Genomic DNA, 27,146 nt, shown 5'->3' on the forward strand with positions numbered 1-27,146 from the left:
CTACTAATGGTATTTGTTCACATGATTGTAGAGAGACAACAAGCGTTGTCAAACAGATCCAATCAATGATTAGGAACAATGAATTTGGGAATCACCAAATCACTTATTTCATGATTTGCTTAATGCGTAACAGGCTGCACATTACTGTTACTCTTTACAGAAACGTTTCTCATTATAACATGCGTTTTCTCCATTCATAGCCCCCCCCCAACTGCATTATATCTACTACCCCCCCCCCCCCCCCTCCATGAAAAATTTACCCCCCCCCCCCACCCATTATGGTATGTTTACCATGATTAGGGAGGGGGGGGGGGGGGGGGTGGGGGTTATAGGCTATCTGAACACTAAGCTGGGGGGGGGGGGAGCTATAATGGGCAAGACCCTTTTTTCTCTATCCTTCTTCATGTTAGTCCTTTTGTTGATTGTGTTGATTGTTATTTTTCAAATATCCCAGCCGAATTTGCTCTGCCAAGGGTTTTTCCTTGTACTCTCCAAACCTTGTCTTGTTTGATAGAAGGAATACAAAATTTTTGTTAGCTGTCTTAATCGGTGGGTAACAATTATAACCAAATAAGTACAGGTGAATAAATTGAATTATACCAATTTTTCCTATAATTCATCGACCCTACAAGCGTGCATTTCTGGCGAACAGAAATTGCTGGTAAAACCATGCATCCCGACGAGCAAGATCGACTGATTTTGCATTTTGCAATTGATGGCTTTCGAAATCCTCCGCGCAGTGGCTGACCCGAAAACTAGAGTTGAAAACAAAATGTTACTTGAAGAATTACTATCAGGTAAAATTTTTCTGCGCACAGACGCGACAATTTAGCTGAAGTTGACGCTGAAACTAGTCTGTTTCATATCTCGTCACACCAGAGATAATATTGCCTCCAACGTGACAGGATTCATTACGGCAAGCGAATGTGTTTAAAATGCCGCGAACACCAGAAACGTCAAATCTCTTTTTAAGAGCACTTTGAAAATAATTTTCTGCACCATTTTCCTGGGCTTGAACAATACTCCGAATTATGTTTCGAAAATTTTAGCGTTGAAATGTAACCAACATATCAAGAATTTTAATGGCTTCGTCAAACAGGCATCTTAAAAGCGTGTCGTAAAAAACTCAAAACATATTTGTGTCAGTTAATAAATAAAAGTTTGACTATGCCAATAGGAAAGAAATGTTGCAGCTAAGCATCAAGAAAAATTCCGCCCTCAAAATATGTCTCTTTTTCACTGAATTGAAGCCAAGTCTAAAAATTTTATCTTCTGATTTCTACTGACCCGGGCTTGTTTCCGTTTTTAAGCTGCAAATAACTTGACTGATTAGGTACAAGTTCACTTGACTTGCGTCATCAATGCAAATTTTCGGGTCTTTCCCATTATAGCCCCCCCCCCCCCCCCCAGCTTAGTGTCAGATAACCTATAGCCCCCCCAATCATGGTAATTATAACATAATGGGGGGGGGGCTATAACTTCATGGGGGGCTATAATGGGAAAGACCCAAATTTTCTTAAGAATTGCTCTGTCAATGTGAGAGAAAGTTGCTACGGTTTGATACGATTGGTTTTAAAACGTTTATGAGCAGCTTCGGCTAGTAATGTTGCAAAAATCAGATAGCAAGATAATTGCAATCTCTGCCAGGATCATAGTCAAAAACTGAATTACAAACGATTCCTAGACATTTGAATTATTCTTTTTTATAATGATCATTCAATTGATCCTTTTTTTCGCAAAACCGTTCCACATTTTTTTTAATTTTGAACACATTTTTTATGTGAACACACACACACAACAAACACTTTTCCAAAAGAAATTCGAATAATGATTTTTTTTTCAGGTTTTACACGTTAAGAATTATTTTTATTGTTTAGGTATCACACTAGGGTTTTAATTTCCATGACTTCCTATATTTATATCAAAAAGAACGATATCAAGTGTCAAATAAGAGTGCCTTTGATTGTTTTGAGTAGAATAAATTAAAACCGATATTATTCTGAAGTTTAAGCCCAAACTTTTTCAACCGAAGCAGATAACTGACATCAAAACGCGAGAAATTAAAGCAGTTTCGACCACATAACATAGTGTTTCAGTATGTTCGTCCCCGCTCATCTTTAGTTTTCACTTAATTGTCTACAAATTTAACATCAACTTATCGATCAACAAAGTACTTAATGATTGAAACAGTCTACCTTAGAGGGCCGATGAGACCCGTGACTACAATAATATGACTACCAGAAAAAGCGGCGGTGAAAATCAAATAATTACAGAAATTAAAAACGACCAAAACTCGTTGTCCTTTTTCTGACAACCATTAAAAACCAAATCAAAATAGCATCAAATAAAGGCTTATAGTAAAAAAGATCCATAAAAGATCCTGTATTTCATTAGAAAAAATGTGGGACTTCTTCTCAATGTGACATCGTAACAAGTCGACAAGAAATGAGCAAAAGGGCAAAGTTTAATGAAACGCTGGTTGTTTTAAAAAGAAATTAATGTCAAACTGATTAGAAATATTATGCATCAAATGGAATAATTCAGAGTTTTTTTTACACCTCAATAGAGAGCAATGTAGACCTTTCATCATCCAGGATATGTCATACCACTACAAAAAAAACGACAAATATTGGAAAAAAACAAAAATTTGCACAAAAAAATTTGCACGAAAAAATATGCACGAGAACGATGTCCCAGCCAATTAAACATTAACTAGTCATTAAAAACATTAAAATTTTTTGATTGCTTTTTTTCAAATGACTGGAGGAAAGACCATCATTCTGATACTGTGAAAAAAACAAAAATCTTCAAAAACGGGCGAAAATGCTAAAATCAGAAATACTTTAAGAAAACTGGTTGTACCAAGAACAAAGACCATTGGAGGAAAACGAAACACCGTTATAGAGAAAAAAATTATCATTAGATGAGCGGTGTGACTTGTCTATAGAGAAACTAAGCTACAAACTAGCAGAAACAAGATTGGCAATTCGCAAAAACCAATTGTCTCTTTAAAAAAACAAAAATTTTTCCAAAATCATAGCGAAAAAAAAACCTTTCGACTAAAAGAGTGGATAATTTGTTTTGCAACTTCTTTGAAAACTAATTGCGCTTGTTTTTAGTGTGACCAAAAACTGAGACTATAATATAACATACCTGTTGGAGTAAAAAAAATTCACAAACAGCTTTACAAAACTACAGAGTTGAAGCAATTAAACTTAAAAATATTAGCCGCGGGAAAAATAAATCTTCATTACCTCCTTTTTGAACATCAAAAAGTCTTTTTTAGTGAAACGACTATTTCAAATTGACAGCAAAAAGAACCACAAAAGGCTGAAAATGATAAAAATATCACATATTTCTTCTGAAACAAATTGTCCAGTCCCTGAAGATAACAGTCAACACGTTTAAATAACAGAAAAATTTTAAATTGGTTCAACAAACTATTAAACAGATCTCTCAATAATAACAGTAAGTTACAAAAATGCTACAACATTGTAAAATAAGAAAAAACGCAAACCTGAACAAAGAGTGATAAGTAGAAGATTGCTTTTAGTTTTTTTAAACAAATTAAATTGAAAGTAAAAAAAAACGATTACCTATATACCAATATCAGTTATTAAGTTCATTTTTGTATCCATAGTGGGAGACTGAGATCTAATGAACCAAAATTTGGCATACGAAAACAAAAAACTAACAACAAACACATGGCACAAATAAAAATACTACCAATTTCTGAAGGAGAACGGTGTCGCAGCACCTGAAACCATATGTTTTGAAAACGACAAATAAATTCAGTTGAACATTTTTGTAAAGTTTTTGTCGGTTTTAATGCTAAGTTATGTGACCAATTTATCGAAGAAACAAAAACAACAGCAAAAATGTGAAACTATGCACAAAAAGCGCAAAATTTTGTATAAAATCTCGCTGTACCCAAACCAAGAAACCGTTTCTGTTAGAACAATCTGCCACAAAATCAATTTGTATTGGTCAGGAAAGAAAGTTTTACCAGTTTTTACAGAGAATAAACTAAAAATTGATAAGTTAGAAAATCAGTGAAAATTCCTTTGAACAATTACATTCAATGACATAAAAGACTTTAGTTAGCAACCGAAAACATGGTACCGATTCTTTAACACCCCTCTTGAAGAAAATTTTTTGATCTGTGAATGACTAGACTGAGTAATTGGACAGCTAAAAGATTAAGAGTTGAAGGCAAAACACAAGAATTCAATTTACAAATTTACTAAAACTCTTCTTCAGGGCCATAAAAACCTTTAAGGTCTCTAAAAACAAACTGTATCAACATTCGGCCTCCTTACTACGTAAATAGGAGCTGTCAATAATGGAGTCCTGAAACAAAGTTTTGTCAAAAATTAGCATTAAAAAACAAAAGCAAAATATTTTGTAAAAAGGCAGCACCAAAATTTAAATTAAAAATTTTTCTGATTGTAAAAACCATTTTTAAACAAATCTATCCCTCATTTGGCGGCGCGCCAAACAATTTACCGAAGTATTCTCAGTGTTTGCGAATCGACCAATTGTTAAGTGAAATATTTCAAATTTTAAAAAAAACTTTGATGCATTTTGTATAATCATTTGAGTTAAATTTGTAAAAAACGGCAAATTTATAATTCCAGAAAGCTGTTATAGGACCCCGAGTTTCAACTAGCTCTTTTTGGAGTTTAAGAATCGGTTAGCGTTTTCTTGGTCTCCTCTTTCAGCAGACATGAGCAAAAAGTGAATCAAAAATGCATATTTTGTGCAATCTTAGATGAAAAAAGTCTGAAATTTGAAAGTTCTATCAAAATTTCTAACCAAAAAAAAAATCCAATCAAAAATAAAGCATCGATTTTATATCTCCAGAGATAACAATAACACTCTACCATTAACAATTTCAATTTAATTCATATAATATTAGCAAAATTGTGCCAAATTTCAGCAAAAATTAGTGAAAATGTGATTAAAAACTGTTGAATATTCAAACCTTCATAACTCCCTGTAAAAAAAATTCAGTAAAAATCTTTTTAATACCATATAATAGGATGTACGTCCTTTTAAATGTTATCGCTCACAACTCTCTACGATGAATATATCGATCGGCCAAAATTGTCTGAACAAAAAAAACCCATTAGAGTATATAGTTCCTCCCTCCCCACAAAAGTGGTGTCGGAACATTTATTCGTTAATTTTTGTAAGAAAGTCAAATTTTTTATGCAGTTGAATTAGCTATTTTTCTCAAGTTTTTGCGCATAAAAAGCTAACAAGAACGCAAAAGTCAATAACCGGTCAAAGTTTCAAAATTCATTGCTTTACTATTCAGTTGCAGGGGTTTAAATCTGGGCCAGACTTTAAAACCTCTTCCTTTTGAATTATCTTTTATTCGTTTATTGACCATCATTTTGCAAAGTTTATAGTCATGATCGAATTATTTGATTGGCTGATCTTTAGAGAAACAGTCTGTGAAGCTTTCCTTAACTAGATTTTTAAGTACAATTTTAATTAATAACCGGGCATTATTTTACGACTTCATATGTTTTGCCGTAACTTTGACAATTAAAAAGCAATGTGACCGACCCAAAAGTTTGAACAGCTCTTGGCAAAATAGCCATAATAATATTCCTAAACTCGAGCGCCGTTTAACTTTTAAATGAGGGCAAAGTTTTCCAAAAATAAGAACAGATTTCCCTTTATGGTCTATTCCTACCCTCCGATATGTTGAAAAGTAAAATTATACCAAATTTAATACCTTGTCTAGATTAATGAAATTATTGATGTTTTGTGTTGTGAATTTTCAGCCAATCAGGGATCGCAATTTTTCCACAAATTTGAAGGAATTTGAAGGAATATCTGAACTGTTAATTTTGGGCTCGGACAAGAATACTAAATTGGATTTGGTATCTGTTATTTGACGTATAATGGGAAAGTTTATCGCTCCAGACATTTTGCTCAAACCTATCCTCGGCTTTCGCTAATTATCAGGAAAATTTATAAACTTAATTAGGTAAATATAACCCTAGAAAAAGGGAAAATGCCATCGTTGTTTAATTAACACAAATTTTACTAAAATACCCCCGGAACACAATCAGTTTGCGCTAAAGTTACTTATAACAAATGCATTGCTGATTTATATATTTTGTTGCAAGCTGCAATTTATTTCAGCTGAGCTATTTTTGAACAATTTTTGTTTATTATTTACATTTTATAGTTTTATAAACAGTCCGGATTAATGGAGCCGACATTTTTTCAGTATTCAGTTCTTTGCCAAAAATTATTGGTTTTTATCCTGGGACTTTTAAGTGTATGCTTTTAAATATACAATAAGTTTGAGCTATTATTACTAGTTATATACATTACGGCGCCACGGGACAGTATTAATACCACACGGATAAAGCGTCACAAAAAACAAAAATTGGTGGAGTTTTTATTTGAAAGACAGAACAAACTAAGTTTTCACGGCTGCGCTTCAAAAACTACAATTGAACAAAATCAACTATGTGAACAAATTGTAATTTATTTTCAGTCAATTGATTACCAAAATTGATGAAGAAGGTGGCCTTAGTTTGAATACAAAACGCAATGTCTAGTTGATTGATTATTATTAACAAAAGCAGATATAATTGTTACCTGTGTCTGTTTAGTTTTATTTATTATGCACGGTCTGGTTACGATTTATGACATTTTGAACAACTTTAGCTAACATTTATCCGACATGAAGAATCGGTAAGTTTTACTTTTGTTATTTTTATGGCTAATAATGTTGGTCTGATAACAGACTAAAATGTCGATGTTGTTGTTGCTGTTGTTGATGATGATGATGTTGACATTGCTGCTGCGAAGCTATTCGATTCACTAGTAAAGTTAGCGGGACTTATGCGCTTATTTAATTCGGTTTTAAGATGTCAGAATTCATGTTAAAATTTAATTTTTTTTAAATTTCCAACTTTTAGTTTTAGAAAAACTTGATAACTAAAATTGCTAGGTACTAACTAATTGTGAGTACGCGCTATCAAAGGTGTTAGCCGCTATACTTTAGCTTTTGCTCTTCTAGATAAAAAAATTCGCTCAACAATTTTCTGGATAAATGTGTGACCAGAGGTGCATCGGTTAAAAATATACAGCTTTCCTATTTAAGTTAAATAACTGCTTACAACTCAATTCAATAAGTGGAGTAAAAAAATGAGGATTAATCTGGCTTCTTATTTTCAAGACAATTTCTGTCGGTATATATATATATATATATATATATAATATATATATATATATATATATATATATATATATATATAAAATAACTAACGGTATGTTGTAATCTTTTTTTATTATTGGGGGATTTGAAAACATTTTGTCTGTATTTTCATCAAATTTTTTGTGCTGTTTTTTTTCTAGAGTCCAAGTTTGAGAACCTAAAAATACTGATGAAATTTTGAGAGGTAAAAATTTTTTTTCCACAAGCTGTTAATTTTTGAGCAAGCTTTTCATGCAAGCGCAGCTTTTTTATATGCGAAATGTGTCAGAAGCAAAAAAATTAAACCAAAGTTAATTTTTTAAAAGAGGGACACAGCTTGTCTTTTGTTTCGTTTTTCATGCCTAAAAATTGTGTCATTGACTGGCTTTTCTAAAGAAAAATATGATCAGTTCAGTTTTATTTAGCAAGCAATTGCTTTCTTTTCTCGAAAACCCGTGTTAGTTTTTCACTTTGTATATTCGAGAAAAATTCTATATATAACTCAAATCGTACTTGTAAACTTCTAAAACTTAGAGACTCCAAGACGTCTGATCATCCGTTTTTAATAACGCATAAATGCCAAATCTGCTTAATTTTTTCACTCAAAGGCACAGTTCAATTTGAGAAAAGGAAAATTGTCAAACTAAATTGTTAGTTGCTTTTTGCTCTCGTTTTAGTGGGAACAAAACGGTGTTTACATATTTTTATGGGGCATGCTTTTAGACTAATGATTTTTTTTTCCATTTTTTTAAAAAAATTTTGGCTCTCGAATGGTCCAAGAATTATGAATTAACGCTGATTGCCTATCGTCTGATTAATTGTGTCCAATAAAAGTTGATACAGCTTTTGATACATTTTTTTCCATTCTGAAATATTCTTCCTATTTTTTTTATTTCACTGTTAGCTGTATCAGGAAGCACTCAGTATTTTTTACAACTAAATGTAACACATGCAATTTTTTATTCATTTTTAGTTTGTTTTTTTTTCTATTGTTTGATGTTTTTTGGAAGAATTTGAGCAACACATCTTTCTTTTCTCGCAAAAATTTTTGTTGAAATTATGATGATATTAATAATAAGTGTAGAATCATGAAGAAACTCATAGCATAATTTAGAGAAACTAGCAAATAAATCTTAAATTAAAACATAGCTTAATTGCAAATGACTATATTGGTGGTATAAAAAAACAATAACATTCAACTGACAAGGAATTTCAATAAAAAATCAATGCCACTGTGCCCTGAAAAAAATTTGAAATATTCTGACTTTGAGTAAAACTGAAGTTTCAATAATATTATAGGAAACTGCCAGGACTTGAGTCGCAGACTTTTTCAGCGCTGAACCAGCACATTTCAAGAGTAAACACTTAATTCAGTTCTGACACATTGTATCTCCAGAATATTTTAGGTTTCTTTATGTGCAGTTTTTCTTCATTATGAATAAATTGAAGTCATAGAGTTTGCCCAGGCTAAACTTATCCTGCATAGTCTGAGAATTACTCATGCACCAAAATTAAGTCTGAGCAGAGTAATGTCATACTTTTGTAGCTTATAACTAGTAATTACTATAGTAGAATACGCACTACTTATATTTAAGCTGGCTTGAAGGCAATTACAACAAAGTCAATTTAGCTCAGTGGGTACGACTTGATACGCAAATTAAATAAGACAAGTACCCACGCGGAAGTTCGAATCGCATGTAAGGCAAAACCTTTTGGCGGGAGTTAAGCTGATCATATTGTTTTTCATGAAGTAAATTTTACTCAAATATCAGACTGGCCAGTTTAAATAGTGTCATGATCAGAGTACTGGCCATCCTAAAAAACAGAATGTCTTTAGACTGATGCAGCGCTGATTTGCTCTGCCACCAACCTCCGGGTGTGTACTTTTCGGTATTAAGAAATTTGTAATTAACAAATCTGCTTCTTAGTGAGTAGAAATGTGACCTTTCAGGTCACTCTCTATATTGGTGAAGAAGAAAAACAAAGTTTTTTATTCAATTGCTTTTGTTTTGGTTTTGTGTTTGTTAGATTTTGAAAGCGTAAAAATTCCAATCCCAGTTGCTTAAAATCTGAAAAAATATTAATCCAATTTTTGATTTTTGAGTTTACTGTTATTTTTACATCTCTTGTGCTTATGTGATCTATTTAAAAATTATTTCAATTTCCAGAGGTAAGCAAAATTGGAAAGTATTTTAATGGCAAACAAAGTCATCGCGCCGCTTATAAGGGCGTCTCACAAATTCATTTGGCATCCCTTTGGTATAATAAAATTTTGAGTTAGTTATTGCGCGAACTCATTTTTTGCGGTTCTTCAGTGAAAAACTGTTGATTAAAAGTTCAATTTCATTTTTAGTTACCTGGTAAATTTTTTCAGAAAAATCGGGGTCTTTCCCATTATAGCCCCCCCCCCCGCCCAGCTTAGTGGTCAGATAACCTATAGCCCCCCAATCATGGTATTTATACCATAATGGAGAGAATAATTTCATGGGGGGGGCTATAATGGGAAAGATACAAAAATTGAAATTAATTTGAAGAGTGGATATAAATAAAGTTGATTAATAGCCATAAGCTTGATTCTGAAATGAATAATTGGTTTTCAATCACCCCAACGCTGTTCTTTCACCCTTTATACTTGACTAAGTCCTTTCAAAAAGACCGTTTTTCATTTTGTATTTGTTCAGGGAAGGGTTGTCCATTGCTGCAGTCAGCTTCTTTAAAGGCTAATCTAGGATGAGAACATCTTCTGTTCATTTCCCTAATTCTGCAAATTGGGGGGATTTAGCCTGATCGGGTTTTCAGCCAAACCAAATGTGTATTTGAAGCTCCCTAGTTAACATTCTCTTAGTTACTCTATATTGTGAATTTTCAAGCAGCAAGTGCAAGCAGAACATTTTTTGTTAAAATGACTTGATATCTGTAGCGTAAAGATTTTCTTCAAAAAAATAAATCAATTTATAGTTCCTAGAAAACTGAAAAGATCTCAGAATTTTTTCTCTGTTTTGGAGGGAAGCAAGTTAAATTTTGTTGATGTCATTTTTTTCCGAAAAATCCTTTATCATTTTTTTAGCAATACAGTTTTATATGATTATTGTTGTATTTGTTTGTGTGTGTGTGTGCTTGTGTGTGTGTGTTTGTGTGTGTGTGTGTGTGTGTGTGTGTGTGTTTGTGTGTGTGTGTGTGTGTGTGTGTGTGTGTTTGTGTGTGTTGTATGTTTGCGTGCGTGTGTGTGTGTGTGTGTGTTTGTGTGTGTGTGTGTGTGTGTGTGTGTGTGTGTGTGTGTGTGTGTGTGTGTGTGTGTTGTGTCTGTATGTATGTATGTATGTATGTATGTATGTATGTATGTATGTATGTATGTATGTATGTATGTATGTATGTATGTGTGTGTGTGTGTTTGTGTGTGTGTATGTTTGCGTGCGTGTGTGTGCGTTTGTGTATGTCACTGTGTTTGAGTGTGTATGTGTTTGTGCGTTTTTTCAAATCAAAAACCCTAATTTTCGGAAAAAAAATTAAAAAACTACGACCTTTTAAATCCGATGCACAACACCTAAGTGACTGAAGAGAACAAAGAATCATCCAGCTTTCGTTTGTATCAACCCCACCCAAGTGGGAGCGTAATTTATTACACACACAAGCCCACACTCTACATTTTTAAGTAATGTTTTATTGTGTAACGAGAGCGGAACGCAAACGGAAAAAATCCTGCTTCATGAAGTTAACCATTTCTGGTCTTAGAAAAGACAAAAATTGACTAGCGTTCAATTTGTTTTTTTTGGGCGGCAAACGAGACAGTAATTCCACAAAATAATCAAAAAGATCATGCATTTGAATTGAAATGCATTAACATATTGCTTAAATCGATCCAATTATAGCTCTTCAAATGACTTCCTTCAACTAATCAAGTGTGCTCTCAAAAGTCATAATCGAAAAAAAAAAATTGATTGAAGTTCTGAAGACAAAAAGTGCAAAAAAAATGTGATTGCTGTTACCAGACACAAAAGACTTTCATATTGATATCAAATATACTAAGAGCTCGCTGCAAAACATGATTAAAAAATGTGATAGATCAGATCAAATCAAGAGAATGCAATTCCCTTTCTCTTATGAGATGCAACAAGGCCAGATTTTTTACTTGCAAGGATCATAGTTTTCATTTTTTTTAATTTTGAGAAATCTAACAAAATTTAGAGGCTAGAACAGGGAAATTATGCTTTATTTACCAGTTTCCCTTTAAAGAAGTTTGAAAAAGTGTAAATTAACTTTCGATTCGCTCTTTAAGAGGCGTGAGCAAACACAAGTCTAAAACGATTTTGCTACGGTTTTTTCGTCTGCTTCGACAATATTATTGACTAAATAAATAATTTGGTGTTGTTTATTGAAACTTCTCCAGGATTTACGATGAGTCAATTTTTCGGGGTTTTTAACCTCAACTAAAGTGTGTATTGTCATTGAGGTTTCATTTAACCAGAGTTTAAGGTGAATACTCTTGTTCATCTAATTATTACCATGAGATTTCATAATAGGAATTTTACAATAAACTCTTCACCTAGGCTACTAAAATCTAACCAAAATTATGCCGCAACTCTAAAAAATTTCGAACTGCTCTATATTCAATTCACAAAAGAAGGTAATTAGATTTTTGAGTCTGTTACTTCTGAATTCTTTTTGCTCTTTGACTGTTTTGTTTCCAGCTTTCTATAATGGGAGAAGTATATTTAGAACGCTAAGAATAGTTCGTATGATTGTCAAAAAAAAAACAAAATTACACAAAACGAAATTGCACAATTCATATCAATTTTTTTTGCAATCAAAACCAGGTGAATAAAAGGCATGGCAGTAGTTTAACAGTTTGATATTAGAAATTAGTACAGAGTTAATCTGATGAGAGCCTTTTGAACGTACATTTTCTTAGGTGATGATATTGGTTTATTTATTCTGACAAGCATCCAGTATAATGAATGAGCTAGAAAAAGGAAATGTGAAAGATTCCTGGGAAAGGAACCATTTTTTTATTTCTGTAAAAATTTATTCTATTTGCTATGTTTTGCTAGATGAACTTCGGACTCTAATTATAAAGGAAACAAAAAATTTCGAGCAAACAAGGGGTAAGCAGAGAAGCATGTGAAAAAACAGCAGTTTAGAGTATTTTTCTATAGTTTTTGCTATAGTTTTTGATGACTTATCTTTTATCTATTTTTATCTACTTTAACTATCTGATAACATCACATTTTTCTTCTACATCGGTGATTTTTCGATATTACTGAACACTCCAATCAATGCAGCTTTCAGTAAAAATAAATAATTCAACGATATACGGGAAAGTAAATTAATACGTCAGATTTTTTCCCTGGTCTATTTTCTACTTTAATTAATTCCTGAAAAGTTTAATCTTTTTGTAACTAAATAATGACATTTCTTTCTCAAGGGATAATCTTAAAACATTTGACTTGCAAACTTTGACAAAATATGATAAAGGCCAAGGAAATTAGCCTCGGAAGTTAGTGGAGTGTTGAGAGAGAGAGGGAAACTTTGTTCCGTCATAAAAATTTATTCTCAGAGGAGTTTGTTAACTTTTGACCTATTAGGAGTTGACGGATCATTTGTCACGATCAAGGGTTGCGGTTAGAATGCGCATAAAACATCAGGTATCTTACTTCAAAAGAACTTCAATTCAACCATAATTGTGCTATCTCTCTCGTTCAAGCGAATGAAAAGTGGAGTAAACAATTTTTTTAAACTTCTGAGATCATTTTTCCAGGATAACTGTAATTAAAACAAAACAATGACCTCAAAAGGAACAATTCTGATTACTGGAAAATTTATTGTTGGTTTATTTTCGTCAGAGGCAGAGCAGTTTCCAACTATAATTATTGTAAAATTATTCAACCATAATTAGGCTATTGCGTTCAAAAAGATGCAAACAGGGAAATCATTTTTTAAAAAAATTTTCAGGTCACTTTTTCTCCCTGAAAATGATAATTAAAGCAGCATCGTGACTTAAAATTAGCATTTCATTGATGGAAATAATATGTTTCTTCTTACTTTTAAATTTTCAATAGAAATGACCATGGAGCTATTTTTGTAGCAGCAAATTGTACTGGGAGCAATTAAAGCGGAATTGAGTTCACTTCATTGTTAGTTAACCACTTCTTGAAAATAAAGAAATGCTGGGTGTAAACTTTATATTTAAATTGGAAAAAGCTGTTAATGATGAATGGTCTTCTTGAAAAGAGAAAAATGTTAACTCTAAAATTGAAAAGAGAAAAATGTTAATTTATTAGCCATTTCGGGAAGCTATTTTTTCCCAACTTTAATCTTATTCGGGTGTTAGGAACTCTAAGCTATGCTGCCCTTTTTAAAAAATCATTTTTGGCTGCTCAATATCTTTTGGGGAGATACAAAAAAAAATATGCCACTGAGCATCTCTTTAGCTTTAGAAACTGACTGATACATAAATAGACATTTTAAAACCTTTTTTTATTGTTCACAGAAAAATTAGGCTCAAAATTTGAAAAAAATGACATCTCGGATCTCTTTGGGTTTTGCATAAAATAGATTTCAATTTAAAGCAGGTTGAAATAACATACTTTAGAATAACAGAATACAATTAAAACTGTGAGTACAAAAAATCATTTTCAGGATTATTTTTATTTCATCATTTAAAATCAAATTCAATCAATTAATCTTTGTGGAATAAAGTAATAGTCAGATTCGATATATCAAAAAAAAAAATGGGAACAATTTCACAAAACATTTTTTTTACTGAACAAGAAAATTCATTTTTAATTGTCTCTATTAGAAAAAGACGTTTAATAACAACATTCACTCAGACAAAAAAGGCTTAAAGCGTTCCTATTTAACCACCATTGAATAATTTGTTGAAATTGCATTCATTCTAGCTGCTAGATTGAAAGCATTTTTCTATTCACGATGTTCAGTTTTCGATAGTTCAGCCTCGTATTCTTTAATAGTCACAATTTTCTAACATACAACCGATCACGTTTATTTGGTATGAATTCTGCATAGAGTAAATAGCGTTACGACTATTTAGCGCATTGATCTCTCGAACGTTTGCGAAGGCGTCATTTTAGTTAGAAAATATCAACATTTTTTTTCAAATTTTTGGATTTTCTGCTCTGAACGCAGCCGGCAGTCAGTTGAATAAAACTGCAAAATTATTTTAGACGCCTTAGATTAAAGATAACAACAATCACACAATTGAATTTTCAAGCTGTCGATTCAATGTGAAAGGTCTATATCAATGTTATTTAAATTTTTTTTACAATTTATATTGGCTTATTATGTTTCGTCAAAGCTGGCTCAATGATAGAGGAGTTGTTTGTTGTTTCCAATAAGGGTGAAAAATAGACTTGAATCGCCTCATTTTTAGTTTTAAAAACTAATTAAAGAATGAGTTTAATATGTTATGACCAAAATCTAATCGCGCAATGCGAGCCATTAAAACTGTCTTCTAAAGAAAGTTGCAAGAGCGTCATTCACATTAAGGCGTCGAAAGTTGAAAAAATTGTATGATTTTTTAATCAAAAACGTCCATGTGCGGGAAACAATGTGAAACGAAAGAAATTTTAAACAACGAAACGAGAACACTAACCAGGAACACCGCAATATAACTTACAGTTGCGCAGCCATTGAAAGAGATTAGACGCCGATCTAAGAATTTGACAAAGTGCCCTATTCATTTCTTTTAGCTTTCAGAAAGTACAATTAGTTGGATAGTTTTGAAAGTATAAATAACAAAAAAAAACATATTTGAATTCAGATTCTTTAAATTGTCCGATGAGATTTAAATGTGACGTATCCATGCTCTTTTGTGATGTTTTTTGGAAGGAACGCAGAGCGAAGCATAATTTGTTTCATTTTTGTATGGTAGTTTTGAATTAAGAGACTATTAACAATTTTTGTTCTACACTTGGACCTTAATTTATTTTGATGCTTCATTTTTGATATTGCCTCTTCCAACATTCAAGCCTTTCTGAGCAAATCACAGCTGGTACCAAACTCTAACATTAAAATACGTGAAAGCAAGTTTACGGAGCTAAAAGCAGTACAAACCTAACATCAAGCTGGCCCTTCTAATGTTTCCACCAACTAGAAGTATAGCTCTTTTGAAGAATTTGCCTAGGGAAAGCTCAGAAATAATTTTAAAAATTACTTGATTGCAGTTTATTATTAAAGCACACTTTTTTACAACATGATCAAAATTCACCCCAATTTAAAGAAACATCTATTGCACGTAGTTTATGAAATCTCCTAGCTGTTCAAATTGAATTTAACTTAATTTTAACGTGATTTATGTTGTGAGATTTGAGAAAATTAACAGAAATTTTTTTTCGGATTTTAAAGACTTCAAATTATAATTTTAAAATTTTATTCGAAAAAGAATGTTCATTGATTAACATATAGTGTTCCCCTCCATATGGTGTTTGAACTGTTGTTCATCGGCAACTACAAACAAAAAAGTAACCCAAGATTTTCGAAAAAGTTTTCTTGTTTAATTGCTCTAAAACGAAATTTGTAGGTCACACTGAAACCGCATTTTGGAAAACCGAACCTTTTAAGCAAATGTATCAAAAACAAAAAATGCAAGAACAAAATAGACAACAAAAATCCCAAACCAGGGCAATCTATGACCATATTTTAACACAAGTCAAAACAACAAAAATATTTTCTCAAATTTTTTAATTTATTTTTATTTTGAAAACATCAAAATAGGATAGCAATATCAATAAAACGTCTCAAGAAATTTAATGGAGCATAAAATTAATCAGTCTTTTGTCGACCGAAGTGTCTAGAGCCAAGTTTTTGTTAGGATTTGGGCAAATTTGAGGTCACATTGAAACCCCATTTTGGAAATCCGAACCTTTTAAGCAAATGTATCAAAAACAAAAAATGCAAGAACAAAATTGACAACAAAAATCACAAACTAGTGCAATCTATGACCATATTTCAACACAAGTCAAAACAACAAAATATTTTCTCGAATTTTTTAATTTATTTTTATTTTGAAAACATCAAAATAGGATAGTAATATCGATAAAACGTCTCAAAAAATTTAATGGAGCATAAAATTAATCAGTCTTTTGTCGACCGAAGTGTCTAGAGCCAAGTACCTTCCTCTAGAGTTTGAAAATAGGTTACTGAATAATTATTAGATTAGGTCGAATGTCTTGCAAGACTTTAATAACATCCCGAATTTTAGCATACTTTTGATATTTTTAGCCATTTTTTTCCAATTTTTGACATTCATACTCATTAATCATTTTTTTTGAACCTCAAGGGTCAGAAAACCTAAATTAGGATTTGATAGTAAGTTACTGGAAAACTTTTGTTGGTCATGGATTAATTTTCATCTCTAATATCACAAGTTATAGCATTTTTTTTATAAAGCTTGCAATTTTTTTCTAAGTTTTAAAAAAATTTTGTAATTTCTTAGGTTTCTCTGGCATCAAGGGCCACGGAACTTCCTCTAGGGTTTGATAATGATATTACTGCATAGTTTAGAGATGTAATGGAATGTTTTTCAAGATTTATTATCACGAATTTAAGCAATTTTTTTCAAATAACTGAAATTTATCATGTTTTTTTTTATTTTTTTCCGGCAACAAAGGCCCTCGAACCTCCTCCAAGGTTTGATAATAAGCTGATGCATAGTTTCTAGAATTAATGAGATGGCGATCAACGTTTTTAATGACTCCAGTTTTAGTAATTTTTGGATAAAACTTAAACTTTTCAAATTTTTGGAAAATTTGTATGTTCCAAGTGTATGGATCTTTATGAGCGTGTGAAACAATTTCTGGCCTGAAACAGTGAAACCGAATAGTCTCTTGAGACAATGAATCGGTTCTTAAGATATTAATGTCTTGCGTAATGTCATCATCTTTGGGTAATGTCATCATCTCTGATCCTCATTATCAATGAGTTATAGATGAAATGTTTTTTATCATAACTGATCTAACAGGCACTTTTTAGGAAACCACTGTCAATTGCTCTCAAAGGCAATTTGTAGCAATTTTATAAACCCTGTTTTCTTTTATGCAATTTTTCGCTTGGCCGATTTTTTGTCTGACCCATTTGACTTTCGTCTTCAGAAACGGGATAAAGATGTAATGCCCTGAGGTCACTAAACCGTGGCTAGCTGTTGAAGCCAACCGCTCGCCGGTCGTTTGAGAGCAATTCGCCCGACGTTAGTCGGTTATGTTTTTTCTTTTTCAGCTTCTCTTCCATTTCCATAACTTTCAACTCGTCAAGTTTTCAGACACAAATGAGTAATCTCGGAGTTAAATTACTCAATTTTGGAGGTATTTCTTTTTTCTTTGCAAAAATCTTGCACGCTAACTATTCATATTGCATGATCTTGCAAGATAGTCATCGTCTTGCAAGTTCTTGCAAGATAACCATTCATCTTGCAAGATAACCATTTTTCAAAAGATTCTTGCAGGACCTTGCAAGATAACCATGCGGTCTCGACTGGGGACGCTTAAGCTTCACTGGTTGCTATTTTAGGAAAAAAATATTATGGACCTCTAAAGTTTCCACGAATATGTTGAGACCTGTACAAGCTGGAGGTACAATTTGGTTGAAACAAACCAGGATTCTTGACCTGACAGAAACGTGTACAAACTAAATACGTATGCTAATATACTAGCGTATTTTTTCAAACACTGTAAACCGTTTGAACGGAGATCGCCTTATTGACCGACAGTAGGTTTAGCTGACGACCAAAAATCGAAAATTCAAGCCGACAACCTGACCGCACACTAATTGTAATCTGTTAAAAAAAAGTGATATTTTGACAAATTAAAATTGTTGGCCAGTCAAAATTGAACTATCGGTCAAAATTCGCCGTTTTCTTTCGTCGACTAAACTACCAGTCGGCCAATGAACCTAGCACTGTTTGAAATGCAGATATTGAACTGAATAGCGGCTGTTTGCATGCAGATATGACGTTTTTATTTCACACTTGGGTGTGATAGGAACATGAACTAACAAATCTGAATTCAATTAACACCTTTTCTCTAACACGTGCATTAAGCTATTCGTGTTTCACAGAGAAACACAACCGCTTAGGAGAACTGTTCATACAGCAGAACTCAAAAAGTTTTTACACAAAAAGATTCGACAAAAAATTCAAATTTTGAATCCTATATTTTCCCGGCACCTCTTTTTGGCTCACTTTTGGTTTTTTTGGCATTTTTGAGAACGGCGCAACTAAATGCGCAAATATTTTTATCAAGCGATTTAAAACAAACCAGGATTCTTGAATTTTTTCAAAAAAAAATCAAAGCTTCCTTGAAGAAAATTGATAGAAACATCAACTTTAACCTGTGAAATTTAACTAAGTTTGTTCAGCAGTCTTTAAGATTCAAAAGTCCGCTAAAGTTGATATTTATATCAATTTTCATGAAAGGAACTTGAAATTTTTGTTAAAATTTGCAAGTTTTGATTAATTTAAGAGAAAAGTTTCACAGTTTTATCAAAATACTGTTTATACTAAACAAGATTTCTGTAAATCTAATTTCAATTGAAAGCTGTCATCTGGTTTGAATGAATTAAGTCAATATAATCCTAATATCATGCTGCCCAAATTCCCTGGGAATAAGCCTGAAACTTCAGGACATGAATTAGATGGGATTAGATTTTGACAAAATTTTGCACAATTAAAAGTTTTCTTAATACCGCGTAATAAAATACAGCCTTACTCCGAATGTTGTATTCAACCACGCCTTAAAGTTTTTAATGAAATCTGAGAAAGGAACTTATGCTTATAAATAAATGGGAATCTCGTTGAAGTTTAAGTTTTTGCTAGGATTTGGGCAAATATGAGGTCATATTGAACCCGCGTTTTGGAAATCCGAACCTTTTAAGCAAATGTATCATAAAAAACGTCGCAAGGACAAATTTGACAACAAAAATCCAAAAATCAGACAATCTTTCACCATATTTTAACACAAGTCAAAACAACAAAATATTTTCTCAAATTTTTTAATATAATTTTATTTTGAAAACATCAAAATAGGATAGCAATATCGATAAAACGTCTCAAGAAATTTAATGGAGCATAAAATTAATCAATCTTTTGTCGACCGAAGTGTCTAGAGTTTGTTCGGTACAATAAGTTTCAAATTATTCCGTCGTGAAACGTTCAATCAACCACATATTTGAGGCGGAGCTTCAACCTATAATTATGCGACGATTTTGAACGTTAAGTTAATAAACATAAACATTCCCATCAATCAATTAATTCTGACCCTAAACTAAGTCTCGAACCCTCAAGCTGTGAAAATTGATCACATGTATGATTAAAACGCCCACAGAACAGACCACCTTGGGAATAATGGAATTTGTTATGGATATAACAACACCACGGCAACTGGAAATTGTTGATAAATCCAGGGAAGGGCGTCAATTTGGGTTTTCCATTTCCACAAACAAATTAAACTCTGCCCTTGTTAAACATGGGTTTTAAGCCAGTGCCGTATTGAGGGTGGAAAAATGTGGAATTTATGGGCGGAACTGTTTGATTGAATTGGGCGGAATCTAATTGTTGAAATGGGGCGTAATCGTTATCCGAAGTGTTTAATAGTTTTTCCGTTAATATTTTACAAAACTTAGTTTTTCTGTCTAATGCTGACAAATTGAAGTATACGAACTGACAGCTATGACAACTTAAAATGTTTTTCCCACGTAGGGGCATAAATATAAAGAAATTACGTCAGCGATTTGAAAATGATTGATTTTTTATTGACTAGCTGCAAAGCTGTGGCCTATATTTTTCACCGAATCTTGCTGGAAGTTAATTATCACCGTATTCCATTATATTGACAAAAATCCAAGTATGAGAGCAAAAAAAATGTTCATTTAATATTAACCAGGGAATTAAGTGAGATTTAACGTTGAGATATGCTTTAGTTAAAACTAATTTAAAAGCAATTGAAATCATTTTTCCCCAACAAAGCTGCAAATAGGCGTAAATTTTTGGCATTGAAAGTTGTTTTAATGGAAAAACAGAAAGCTATTAAGAGTTTTGACAGCACTGAAATGATTTTCACTCTAATTTTTATGACAAAATATTATTTTTTTTAGAATAGGCAATTATTTAGTGCTTGCTTTTTATATGGCATTAAATAAAAACAGTGCTCCAAAAAACCAATGCAGGCGACCAAAGGGAACAAAGAGTAAATACGCTAGAAGATACACCTGAGACATTCTATTTTTATCATGCAAACTTTGACTTTAGAATTTTTTGTGTTCATGAAAGACAACTTCTTGACTTACGAGTTCACCTGATTTCGCACGCAAGCCAAAAATTATTTGCCAAGCTCTCCCAACAGAGTCTCATTTACGCCAAAAAACGGAAATTTTTTGTCATAACTTTCGGAGGTTCTGCTCGGGCGGCTGTTGACAATACTTACAGACTTTGGAACAATACATGTTCATATTTGCATTTTCTCAAAATTGAGTTTTGTTGTTGTGCAAAGTAGTGCCAACTTAAGTAATCAGATTTATCAACTTACTGGTAGGTAATACTCTTACGACTTGAGGCTTTCAAAAATAAAAACGTTAGTGTATTTCACTAGGCTAATGGAGAAACCATGTACAAGTTTAAGTTGTGATCTTTACTCAGCCATTGGTGCACAGATGCACAACTCTAACAGATATCGAATTGCGTCATTTAGGATTTTCCTGGTATAGTGATTTTTGTTTTTTTCTTTTATAATATTTTAGCTTTTGAGCCAAAATTAAGGATCGCAGCAGATATAAATTAGTTTCATTTTAAAAAAATGATTTCGAAGCTCTTTGTATTTTCTAAGTGAGCAGCAGAGTTTATTCGTTTAGTGGCTAGTTAGAGGAGTAATTATTGTTGCAGTTTTGTTTCTAATTTTGAAAATTTTGTGGTCTTGGGTATTGTGAACACGATGTGCTTGGTGATTTAAAGTTATTGTTTCCTTTATCAAACTTTTTGTTATTTGAGTTTGGTATGAAAGTTCTATTTGGGCTTCTTTGACCAAAAAATTTCTTGTTTGTTTGTACTTTTGCTCGGTGAGCGATAAAAATTAGTAAAGGTTTCCCAAAAATATTGTTTGACGTTATTTTGACGTTACTTGTTTATTCGGAAAGTTTTGGTTCCCTTTTATAGTTTGAATAACCGTTTGTTTTGGAAATTAGCTTTGTCCAGTGGTTTTGTGTCTACGATCAGGGCAAGTTAATTTTCTACGTCTTTAACCTGGGCATTTCTGACAAAACTTCGAAAATGTGGTTTCCCTTTAAAACTCGGATTCTTTGAGTACTTGTGTTGTCCTAAATTGATCCCATCTGCTATGTCCTGTTACATATCTCGAATGTCATCTACTTTAAGATTGTCTATTTCAGTAGAAATTTTTTATTGACTGTGAAAGAGTGGAATTCGTTTTGACCTTGTGTTGATCAATATGTGTTCTAGTGATGTCTTCATGATGTATTTTCCTGCTAATTGAGCAAATGAAAGATGTGGCTCCGCTGTTGTTGCTTTGCGATTGGCTACCTTTTTCAAGGCCCTTCGTGCTCATTGCGGATCTACTGTTTCGACTAGTGCATCATTCATTTGTGCGTTTTGCATATCTGGAGCGTGATTAACCTATTCTGTTCTAACTATATGTTCAATTCGAAGAGCTAGTGTTTTAGCCTTTTCTCCCGTAGAAAGTGTGACACTTTCTAAATATAGTTTTGTTTGGGTCTGCAATTGGTAATTATCAAATGTCTTGTGAAATTCTCGGTAAAAAACTTGCCAGTTTTTGTTTAAATTCTAGTAGTAAATGAGAACACAACTGTTAGGCAGGGCCTATTAAAGTATTAATGCTGTTTTTATCATGGTGATTCGTTTCAGATTCCATGCCTCCTAACAAGGTGAATCTACTTGTTTTGGTTCTGCTGCCATGACCAAATTTGTTGCGATAGCTTTAAGAAAACCGTCTGTAGTATATGTTGGATCAATATCATCAAATGGTTGTAAATATTGCTGCACAGGTACGGTACCTACTAAATAAGGGTATATCATTAGTAAATTTCTTCTCACAAAAGTAGAAGGTAATTGTGTTAACGCTGCTTGTAAACAAAACGCAGTCAGAACATCTGTTGTTTGTGGATTATTTTGAAAGGTAAAATGTCTAACAAAATTCATTAATGCCTCCTAACAAGGTGAATCTACTTGTTTTGGCCCTGCTGCCATGACCAATTTTGCTGCGATAGCCTTAAGAAAATCTTCTGAAGTATTTTTTGGATCAGTACAATCAAAACGTTGTTAATATTGCTGCACAGGTACAGTACCTACTACTTAAGAGTATATAATTTGTGAACTTTTTCTCACATAAGGAGAAGGTAAATGTGTTGACGCTGCTTGTAAGCAATACGCCGTCGGATCATCTGTTGTCTCTGGATGATTTTGTAAGGTAAACTGTCTGACAAAATTCTTTAATAAGCGTGGTGTTAGTTACTTATTTTGATTGTTTGTTGCCGACTGTTGAGTTGTTGTTTTCAAAATCTTTTGCTAAATTTATATTGAGTTTTGTTTTTTTAAACGATGTAGTGGTACTTTTTATACTGGGTATTGTCTTTTTAAGCGATGTAGTGGTGCTTTCTCGTTTGGTAAATTTGGTGGGTAAAGATTTATTTGGTTTGAACTATAAATTGATTTTTTTGGTTACTGGTGGCTAAAATTCCCGTAATTATTATTGTTATTATAATTGTTATTTTGAAGACCAACTAAGGATAGAGTATTTATTGTATTTGTGGAAAATAATGTTCCATCGTCCAACAGTGTGTAGTTAAAGCCTTTTTTCTGGTTTCATATGGATTTTTTGTCATTGGTTGTGAGTGTACAATTGTGGTAACATTTTGAGCGTATAAAAATGTTGCGAGTGTATGAATGATTGCAAAAGATTAGGAAAGTCAAAAACTACTACACGTTGTCAGCGTCTCCTCCTAAAGTTTAAGAAACAGTCGAAACGAAACAAGTTTCTGCTGAAATCTGGAAAGATGCGTGACTGTCTTGACTTTTCTGATGTATAAAAATCTCCGCACCTAACAAAAGGTGAAAGCATTTAACAATATAACTGTCCCGTAGAAAAACGAAAACGAGAGAGCAAAAATCCTGGATCAACTTACGAAATTCGATGGGATCGCATGTGAATTGACAAAATGATTACCTTTTAGAGAATTTTTTTCCACCTCGATTCTTTTTCTGAATGTTCAAAGCCTCTTGTCAAGCAAAAAAAGAATGTCGTTCTGTAGGCGCTGGTCTATTTGTTCTCATACGGCTAACTGTTTTATAAAAAACGTGGTTCGATATCTTAATTTATGATAAGGAAATTTTTGTGGATATTCTTACACTATTTTTACTTACGTTATAAGTTCATGTAAATAGCCGGAAAACTGGAAATGTGCTTTCATAACACCAATTCTTAGAAAGGGTTCAAGAGCCGACATCAAAAACTGCAGATCTTTCTCTCTTCTTCTAAAACCGTCGTTAGTTAAAGAAAAGATGCTTTTTTATCTATTTGTGACAGTGATGAAGATGGTCTAAACTCTAGACAAAAATTGTTTCACTCCAAACAATCAACTGTGACTCAGTTTTTGATCTTTTTGCATGAATTGTACACAAACTCTGATGAAACTTTAGAGCAGGTTGTCGTTTATCCAGATTTCTGTAAAGTGTTTGACTCAGTCGATCACCATTATCTGCTCGTGAGACTTACACACTGCGGTTTTGAAGAAAATGTTCTAATCCATGTTTTCTCTTGTCTTGATTACAGGAAACAAACAGCTATAATCGGAAATTTTAATGTGGTTTTGCTTAACTGTTTCTAGTGTTGTTACTTAAGGCAGTGTTTTCAGACCTATTCTATTTTTATAAACATTGATGGGATGCATGAAGTTCTTGAAAATTCAAAATTGTTCTGTTCAGCCAATAATGCCAAACTTCTGTGTCGAAAAAACTTTGCGTAGAATCTGTTCAAAATCATTTTTGTGATGTGCTCTTGAGCTATGGTCCTTTTGTAATTCACTTTCTTTCAAAATTCAGAAAAACGGCTACCTACATATCAGCACGACATCCATCGATGCTTTGTTAATCGGAGACGAAAAAATATCCCGGCTCGAACAGGTCTGAAACTCGATTTTTGAACTATCTAATTCACTCAACTGGGGAGCTCATTTGAAGATCAAATTTGTCAAGGCTCGTAGAGTTCTTATTTATTTTAAGCTTAATGTTCCTACTTAATCTCCTTAATCTTTCTTGTGGAGGTAAATTTAATTTGTACAAAAGTGTGCTATAGTACGGTTAACATGTGTGGTATCCTGATCTTTATGAAGTTCAAATGCTTGAGAATTTAATTTATTATGGACTTTGATTGTGTTTTGGTTGTGACAACTAAGAAAAGTTAATACAGAAGTCTCATTCGTTGCCAATCAGTTATCAACTCCTTCAAAGTGATCTTCGTTTTTTTCCCGGCAATACTGTATAGAAAGAACTTCATTAGTTTCGATGATTAATTCGAAACTAAAAAAAATTCGCTAACTTACGAGCGCGGAATCTGGAACGCCTGGTCTTAACAGGATCAGAAAACGACTCATCGTAAACTCTTTTTTCTTCCGTGCTTAACGACTGGTAAACGAAGCTACCGAAATCCTGAATATCATGTTTCCTTTTTTCATGTCAAAAGTCTCCCGACAATTTACAATTCTCAACTTGCTGCTGATTCTAACTAGATCTAAAATCTGATTGCGCTTCGAAAAAAGTTTTTAGTTTTGCGATATATGTGAATGTAAAAATGTGTTGTTTTTTGCATTATGGTTCTGCAATGTGGTTTGCGAGTGATCAATTGTTGAATAAGTTCAGATGGTACTTCTATGATGGTTATCAATATTTCCTGAACCAATCTGAATTATAAATCTTATAATATTTCTTGTTATTTCGGAATCAAGTAACGATATATTTCTGCTTTTGTTTTTGTTGCTATGTAAGTATGACGGTCAAGATTTTTCCAAATACGGTTTTTGTATCACGATAACAGTTTGAGTGAATATAATTTTTCTTCGTCTGATTAGTCTGTATCCTGTACAGAACTCCAAAGAATTTTATAAAGTAGTTTAGCCTCCTATTTCTTGTTCAGCTATTTTATATACGCTTTCTGCTCTTGACTGTACAGCAGCTGCGCTGAGTGCTGGTGATAATCAGTTCAAAAATTTAAACGATGATTTTTTAAATCCGTATCCTTGGCCACTAGTGTGTATTTCATCTTATAGTTATCTTAGATATTCAAATACTATATCTGATAGACGAAACAGTGTATCGTTAGTAAGAGAAGTATATCTCTCCGTGATGACATCAAAAATAAAATTGAGACTGTACCGTTTGTTAATTAGTTACCATATATTTCTATGTGTTACGAAAAAAAGCTGTGTGAGCAATTTGTGACGCCTTTTTGGGCAGGGTGAGAAGAAGTTTTTGCTCTATGCTACAATAGCTAGTTTTGAGTTGAAGTGCCGTGTTTATTAGTAAGTTTATGTTGTCCCCATTATGATATTTTGTAATTTTGAAAGGGTTTATATCAAACGATTATGCATCAAACGATTATTTTCTTGTCTGAAAAAAGACAGTTGGTTGTTCTCGGAGCTAGTGTCCAATGTAAATTATGTCTGGCCGTGTGCTTGATACGTAGGAAATGTGTGTTTTGTGCATTTATTTGAGTTTGGTCATTCAATAGGTTTGTGTTTACTATTTGTAAATTTAAAGGTATAAAATAGTACCAAGGTAGACAATTCTAGGTTTTTTGTGTAAGAGAGAATGGTTATTTTATGTTTATGAGTTCGTTTTACGTTAGGAATTTGTTAACTCACTGGTCGCATCAGTAAATGCAGACTTTATCTGGGCCCTTTTTACAGCCCGAAAGTATGAAGAGTTAGGATTACTTTTTTCTGTGCGCGAAGCAGGCTTACCTAGTTCTCTTAGACTAACCAATTCAGTAAAACATTGAAGTAAGACTTCATTTATATCGGCATATAATACAGTTAACACCAGAGCCAAGGCGCACATGCAGTATTTCATCTGCTACATTATCCTTTAACTGGTAGGTAATACTCTCACGTCCTTGGGATTTTAAAAATGTAAACATTAGTGTAGTCCACGAGGCGAATTAGGAACCCATAAACAACTTTAAGTTGTGATCTTTACACAGCAATGCGTGCACAGATGCCCGACTCTCAAAGTTCTCAATGCGTCATTTAGAGTTTTCCTAGCATAGTCATAGTCCTTTTCGATTTTTTCCTTTTATAATTTTTCTAGCTTTGAAGCCAAACAATCAGGGATCAGTGCAGATAAAAATTTGGTTCAATTAAAAAAATGGGATCTATTTTGTTTCGCCCCCCCCCAGCTTAGTGAGCTTATATTTTCTACGCCCCCAGGCGCATGTGCTATTTTCTTACATAGTAACGTGCTATATAACAACATAAAATTTTTAACTGGGGGGCGTAAAACACACTGCGGGGCCGAAACAGAATAGATCCAAAAGTTGATTTCAAAGCTTTTCGTTCTATTCTAAGTGAGCAGTAGAGTTTATTCGTTTAGTGGCTAGTTAAAAATATTGCCAGTAATTATTAGTTTAAACGACTATTATGGAGTTTAAGATTATTTAGAATAAAATCTCGTCAGTTCAGACAATATAGCAAAAAAATTGCATATAATCTTTTACTTTCTAGCAGTTTGAAATAGATTCAAGATAAAATATTGTTGTATTGTTCTATTAAACCATAATCGAATGGTTTTTTAAAACTGTTGAACATTTTCACCACATCATTTTCTACAATTTGTAACAAAAACCGAACCATGCAATTGCAGAAACATAATCACAGTCTAATATAAGTGAAATTG

General features: G+C 32.8%; 1 protein-coding gene across 1 annotated transcript in view; it reads left to right on the forward strand.

Moving 5' to 3' along the window:
• The first annotated feature begins 5,842 nt into the window (after positions 1-5,842).
• Positions 5,843-27,146, forward strand: part of LOC142337295 (gamma-aminobutyric acid receptor subunit rho-2-like) — a 112,389-nt gene continuing 91,085 nt past the window's right edge. The window contains exon 1 of the mRNA XM_075386482.1: positions 5,843-6,720. Within this exon, the coding sequence (XP_075242597.1) occupies positions 6,710-6,720 (11 nt within the window). The 5' untranslated portion in view covers positions 5,843-6,709. The remainder of the gene's footprint in view (positions 6,721-27,146) is intronic.

This window comes from Convolutriloba macropyga, chromosome 3, assembly GCF_964194025.1.
Source record: "Convolutriloba macropyga chromosome 3, txConMacr16.3, whole genome shotgun sequence".
Lineage (NCBI taxonomy): Eukaryota > Metazoa > Xenacoelomorpha > Acoela > Convolutidae > Convolutriloba > Convolutriloba macropyga.